This window comes from Periophthalmus magnuspinnatus, chromosome 20 (assembly GCF_009829125.3).
Source record: "Periophthalmus magnuspinnatus isolate fPerMag1 chromosome 20, fPerMag1.2.pri, whole genome shotgun sequence".
NCBI lineage: Eukaryota > Metazoa > Chordata > Actinopteri > Gobiiformes > Gobiidae > Periophthalmus > Periophthalmus magnuspinnatus.
This window is the reverse complement of record NC_047145.1, coordinates 7346255-7353627: the sequence shown is the minus strand read 5'-3', so window position 1 is coordinate 7353627 and position 7373 is coordinate 7346255. Positions and strand designations below refer to the sequence as shown.

Genomic DNA, 7373 nt, shown 5'->3' with positions numbered 1-7373 from the left:
AGCCTGGTCAGTGGGGAGCACTGTGGTCAGTGGGGAATATTGTGGTCAGTTGTGGTCAGTAGACAGTGCAGTTAGCTGAAGACCTCTGAGTACACATGAAGTCACTGGTCATCTCCCTGTACCCCCGCGCCTCCGTCAAACCACTACCTGCAACACCAAAGACACAAGGTGGTTAAATAGTAGTGCTGTTAGTTACAGAGCCCTTCTAGTTACACAACCTGACTGCTTCCTGTAACAGCAATGACACAAATATAGATCACCCCTAGAACGGAAATGTCAGTAGTTACCATAAACTGTATAAAGAAGTGGACAAAGTGAGTGTGACGTTTCTCGTAACATTCTGCTCCAGTCAAATGAAGCTTAGTGAGGCTAATTGTTATAGGGGCGAATTTGGAGCCAAACTGCACATTAGGAATTTCGACTGCGAATATCATGGCAACCAAAGTGAAAAGTGAATTGGATCAGGACTCAATGGAGCCAGAAGTGCGCCCATGCTCACTTCCTATTTGGAACGCTGCAGTTAGCAGGTTAATTATGTCCATTTCTATACAGTCTATGGTAGTTACAGACCACTTTATTGTAATATGAACAGCTTTGACCCACTCACTGTAACAGGAATGACAAAATTAGACAACTCCCTGTAACAGCAACAACTTTGGCTGCAAAACAGTATTTCATTTTTATGTGTGCACAAAAATTAGAATACATTGAAACAATTACAGTTCATGCCCGTAACTGTAACATCTTTAGTTACAGACCATTTTAGTATAACATGAAAAGCACTGACCGACTCCCTGTAACAGTATTGACACTGTTAGACCATTCTCTGTAATAGCAATGACTCATGTTAGACCGCTCCATGTAACAGTAATGACAGATGTTACACCACTCCCTGTGACAATGATACCGTTAGACCGCTCTTTATGGAAATGACAACAATTTCAGCCCTGAAAACTGTAACATCAACATTTACAGACCACTCCCTGTAACTGAAATGACAAATGCTAGACCACGCTATGTGACACTAATGACAAATGTTAGACCAGCAAAGTGCATTGTTACAATCCTGTTACATCATCCACACCAAACAACATCATAGACTGTTTCCTGTCACAGTATTAACAACTTGTAGCTACTTATTCTTCCCTGTATCTCCAAAAAGCAACAGTTATTGCTTAAAATCATGATGTTCCTTATAACATTAGCAGTGAGAGATAAAGACAATGCCACTACTTCCTGTAACATGAATAAAGAGGGTTAATGTCAGCTCTGACAGGAGCTAAGTGTGTGCTGTAGACCCACCTTCCATCAGGTTGTACAGGTTACAATAGTTGGTGCCGTGGTCTTTAATGGCATACCACGTCTGAGAGATGGACATTGCCTGAAGATCCATAAAAATTAAATAAATATGATTATAGTACAAAAATAGGAGTCTACAAAGTCTACAGCAGTTTGATGAAACTGTGACAAAGTCCTGTACCGAGATATGACAGCAGGTGAAAAAGCGGAAGGGCATCAGGCGTATATGGATGTTGTCCACGTGTTTTTTGAAGGGTGTGGTGTGTTTGGCCTCGATGAAGTGCACAGAGGCCGACTGTAGCTGCAAAAGAAAGCAGACACAGTCACAATATTATGTATGAAAAGTGCTTTAAAGTTTAAATGATTTATTCTGCTGAACTGTCCCAGTAGATGTATATCAGTACTTTTTACAGCAAATTTAAGTAATTTTACCACTATAACCTCAATAACGTCATATTGCATGGTGATACCGACCTAACATTTGGTCCAAGTCTTATTATTAAAATATGGCAGCTCTGTAAAATGCACCCATCTGAATGACACTCTGGCCCTCTGCTTCAAATATGTTTCAAGATTTGGCCTTCAGTGAAAAGTGTGGACCTCCTGTAATAAACTATTAATGATAATGTTTTATCTTTATTGTCATAGTACATGAGTTTAAAGAATGTGATGAAGTCATACTTCCAGGAGCAAGAGCCAGATTTCACTATTAACTTTTCAGTCCAGTACTTTACCATGAAATATCCAAAAGGTAAATTCACAAATGTTGAACCTGACCATTTCTATTTGTGACTAGACCCAAGAACTCACTCACATTACAGCAGACGTTTGCAATGGAACAATATTTATTTACTTCCCCCTGTATTAAATTCTTATTGGCCTTTAGAATGATGCTTTCATCTTAAACTCAGTAACACTCATTGACTGCTCAGGCTTGAACATGTCTGACTTTAAATGTGACCCACTGTATCTAAGGCCAAGTCATGGGTGTGGGCTGTAGAAGGACTCCTGGACAGCCTCTCTCTCCTCCCTCTCTAACCTGATTGGCTGACACAAACCTTGTAGAGACAGCGCTGCCCCCCGGTGGTGCAGCTGGTCATGCCTCTCCAGGCTTTAATCTGAGACACTAGCGCCTCATACACTTCTGTGCAGCGGATCCCAAAGTACCTGCGCACAACAGGGGAAGAGTCAAGCATTAGCAGCATATTAGTTATTATTATTATAAGCAAATTTACAATATTATTATCTCTAAATTTGTAAACTTGTAAATACTTTTTTCCTCTATTTTCAAAAAATTGTTTTATTTCTTTTGTCCATTTTTATTTATTTATTTATTTATTTTTATTATTATTTATTTATTTATTTATTTTTATGTAACTGTGGACCAAACACACAATAATTCCAACATTCTGAACTATCTTCACATGGGAAATTTGAAAGCAATAAGGAAAAGCACTGTTACATTCAAATATACTAACTGTAAAACAAAAGTATGAATTAGTAATACTGCTTGAGTAATAGCACAAAGTATTAAATTACTACAAACATATTTCCAGTATCTTTGTTACTTAAGTAAAATACAGATACTAGAGCAAAAAAATACTCAAAAAGTAACAGTATAACATGAAAAAAAATATATACTTAAGCAAAAGTATTTAAGTACCTGTTTCAAAATGTACTTAAAGAGTAAAAAGTAAAAGTATTTAACGTAGGTTTTGAGATTTAATAAAGCTTCAAATGTAGTGATTTTGATAAAGATTTGAGCTGAATTTTCTTCAATCGAAACAACTGAATTACTATTTATTTCCGAGCTGTTTTTATTTTGATATAAACATGTTAAAAATAAACTCTCAGTCTTTTCAGCAGCTCTCAAACAATAATAAAAAAAATACTTTTACTTTTCAGTCTAGTTCAAAAATGTAGTGGAGAAGAAAGCACGGATACCTACACTCAAATGTAGCGAAGTAAAAGGAAAAAGTATCCACTGTAAAATGTACATAAGTAAAGTAAAGATACCTAAAATTTATACTTTAGACTTTTATTTCATTACGTTCCACTGCATATTTCCTGTTTTGTAAAGCACTGACTAGAATTGAAAAAGCATGACATGTGGTCTCATCTCAGGATCTGGCATTTAGATCAAATTAACAGTGTGCTTTAAAAATGAAAGCAAAACTAGCTAAAATACCCCATTATCCTACATTGTTCCGTTAGACAGCGGAGTGTTTGGGCGTCTCTCTCCCTCTGATATTCTTAATCTGATTAGACTCGTGATCGCATGACGTTTAAACTCCAAATGAACAACAATGTGACACATCAATGCTCTTCACTCTTTCAACACTGTTTCCTGTAGACACAAGAATAAAAAGCTTTTAAACGGTCCTCATTTGGCTTGTTTTAATGTTATTTCTTTATTTACTTTTAGTTGAGAAGCAGCAGTTATCAGTGCATATAGATACTTGACTAGTGCAGAGGTTTTGTTTTCAAAATCCAAAGTGTCACGCTGGTGTTGAGTGTTTGAATTGGGCTAGACATGGTGTTTTTTTCTTTATGTTTACAGCTTTCTACATTTTAGATATACACAGAAGACATTAATATATGATGCAAGACATATGAAATAATGTAGCAAAGAAATAAAAATTCAACTAAATATAATTTGCTTTGTTAACAGTGCTGCAAACCTTTGATGGAGCCTCCAGAAATGTTTTTTTTTTTTGCTGCTTTGCCTTGTCAGGTTGAAGAAATGCCAGTGTTATTTTGACTTTATTTTGTATTTGCATCATCCATATGTGTTCATTCACAGATTAGATGCTTTCAGTGAGATTCTACAATGTAAAAAATCATGGAAATAAAGATGAACCATACATTTAGGCTCATACTGTATGCAGAATAGTTTGTCACTGGTACAAAAATGTCAAACTTAAGAAAGATGATACTCGATACAGATTTAAAACACTCCTTTTTAAGACGTTTGAACACAAAATAAGCATCCTTTTATTAAATATGACCATGTTTCTGTTTCCAATTCTGATAAAGACCAAGACTGCTGTAAAAGTATTCAGGGAAGGCCCAACTTCGTCCTGTTTAAGTGATGTTTTTTCCAGTATTGATACATACTCAGATTATAATGAATACTGTATATTAATTTATTCATAAAAAAAAGACTTTGTGCAATTAGGACAAAAATGTTTCTATAAATAAATCAATCTTATTTGGTGAAGCGTTTTTAAATTACTATATTGTTTGTACTGTATTGACTTTTATAAATGTTTTAACTCCCTGTTGTGAAGCACTTGTCTGAGAAAGGTGCTATATACAGTTTACTTGTTAGATAAAAATAAAAAGCTATCAATTAAGAAAACCTTCTATAGTCACCTATACTGTCAATTGTGCTCCTGATCTCCTAATCAATCTTAAGTTGTACACAGACACAGAAAATGAAAATATCATGACAGATATCAACTTTTATCCAATCATGAATTATGCAAGTAGTTAGAAAACAGACCCATGAGCAGCACGTACCACTCCACTTTACACTGGGCGTGCAGGGGTCCCGCGGCGCCCGGGTGAGACCAAAGGAGCTGGGCACAGAGCAGGAGCAGAGCCGGGGGCCACAGAGCCATGCTGGGACAGGAGAAGCACTCTGTCCACGGAGCACCACGCCACACGGAGCACCACGCCACACGGACGACACGGGCCAGGACACGGTGCAGGAGCGTCATGTGCGCGGAATCAAGACCCAGCGCTAATTAGATCAGAGGAGGAACAGAGGAGACAGGAGATGTGTGAGAGGAGAGCGACATCTGCTGGCCGCTCTCGGGAACAGCAGCGGTAAAGAGTATCTATCTATCTATCTATCTATCTATCTATCTATCTATCTATCTATCTATCTATCTATCTATCTATCTATCTATCTATCTATCTATCTATCTGTTTATTTATTTATATTTTGCAGTAAATATTGTAAAAAAGTTATTTATTTACAGATACATTTTGCCATTTTATATTCCTTTATGTATTTATTTATTACAACATTCATATACAATTATAATTAAATTACGAGTCATTTAGAAATGGACTGATTGCAAACATTTTCCAGACAAATAAATACATAAAATAACAACAACAACAACAACAACAACAACAACAATAATAATAATAATAATAATAATAATAATAATAATAATAATAATAATAATAATAATAATAATAATAATAATAATAATAATAATAATAATATAGAGACAAGCAGATAGGACACCTCCACCACAAAAGTTACATAGTGTTATTTGTAGCTTTATTTCAGGTTATAGTTGCATTTATCATGTCATGTAGTAATACAGGAAGTGCTCCACTGTGTTTCTAAACTCCATGCACCTTCACTACAACCATTTGGATAATTTCAGTCATGGAAATGCCAATCTCTAACAAACAAAAGGTAAAAGGACCTATCACTACATGACATCACGAGGTGGAACAGAGCATGTTGAAATTTGGAGCTGAAGACAAAATAACACTAAAGTGTTAGTCAAACGTGTAAATGAAACAAAACACAACTCCAGGTCTGTTTTTGAGGAGGTAACAGGACTCTAACATGGCTTAAAGCTCACAAGAGTCAGTTTTGTGTAATCAGTGCAGTGTCTGACCTGCCTGCTGTTGTTTCGGGTTCAGGTGAAATGGACTCACTTGATTGGCTGGTGAGGTCATGTGACTGTCCTAACATGTCCTTACAGGACTGTCCTTACGAGAGGGTGAGACAGTTTTTGGGTTGTTTTTTTTTGGTGGGCCATAGCCTGATTTGGTAGTGCTGATGCCACTCACCTCAGATACTTGGACAGAGGCAGAAAAAGTGACATTTTGTAATGTAAAACTGCAGTTATATGACAAAAAATTAATTATCTTCTAAAATCTATAGAGAGGTAAGGTAGTTTTGATCAGTAAATATATCTGTAATGGAATAAATGCCAGATAGATAAGCACAAAACCTAATAACATCTCCATGGAGACAAGCAGGTGACAGATCCTCCACCAGAAATGTTGGACCTTCATCGTGCATCTTTAAAATGCTTTTAAAGCTACCATGTCTGTCATATGTATGTAGTGTGCAGTAGTTGTAGATCTGATGCATTTTTGTACCTTATGTTTGATAACTCTGAAGTGTGCTCCATTAGCCGTGTTTTTGAACTGACGCAGGACACACACACCAGTAATGTAGATCACATGTAGTGGTGATATGTGAGAATACAACAGGTGGGACATTCTAATCATAAATGTAGACTTAAATCAATATTTCCTGGACAGTACAGTATCTATCTTGCATTTGTTCCTCATAGCTAAAAGAAATACATTGAAAAACATGCATTCTTACTGTAGCCTCTCCACAGAACTGTCTGCTGGTGTCAAATGCTTGTCTCCATGGCAATAAATAATAATAATAACAACACTTAATGCAATACTGTGGAACATTCTAGACAAAGCAAAAACATTTCCATGGAGACAAGCCGGTGGTACATAGTTACATAGTGTGAAGAAAGAGTACTGTTATGTCAGAAATAATATTACTCAAGCACAAGTACACAATGGGAGAGAACTACAGCCTTTGAAACTATCTTTATTATTATTATTACTACGACAACAAGACAGATATATTGTGTCAAATTTCGAAATCGTGCAGTCTCACCTCTCCACAGATCTCACCTGTGACTTGGATCTTCATAGTTACATCACTTCCTCATCTGTTTTGTGCTGTGTGTGCTTGTCTTTAAGCCGGTCGTGTTAACTGTGGTCATTATCACATTCTCACCCACCCTCACCCCTCCTCTCCCCCTAACGAGGCTTCAATCCGCTCCACCCGCCTCTCCTCGCCTCTTACCCCCATGAGAGGTGTCCTCCAGGGGGGGACAGCCCTCTTCACCCGCAGCCTGGCAACCGGTCACCATGCTAACCACACTAACCACGCTAACCACGCATTCAAGTGGCCCTAATCACACCGGACAAGTGCTAATTCACGTAAATCTGAGGGAGGGAGGAAGGGAGGGAGAAGATAGAGAGAACAAGAGGGGAGGAAGGAGAGG

At 37.2% G+C, this 7373-nt stretch overlaps 1 protein-coding gene across 1 annotated transcript; it reads right to left on the bottom strand.

Moving 5' to 3' along the window:
* LOC117388671 (uncharacterized) lies at positions 1-4992 on the bottom strand. The gene is made up of 5 exons (XM_033986258.2): positions 4822-4992; positions 2358-2466; positions 1481-1600; positions 1303-1381; positions 1-147 (listed from the first exon to the last, which is right to left on the bottom strand). Exons 1-5 carry the CDS (start codon positions 4920-4922, stop codon positions 56-58), a joined length of 501 nt encoding a protein of 166 aa, XP_033842149.2. The 5' UTR covers positions 4923-4992; the 3' UTR covers positions 1-55.
* Positions 4993-7373: the final 2381 nt, after the last annotated feature.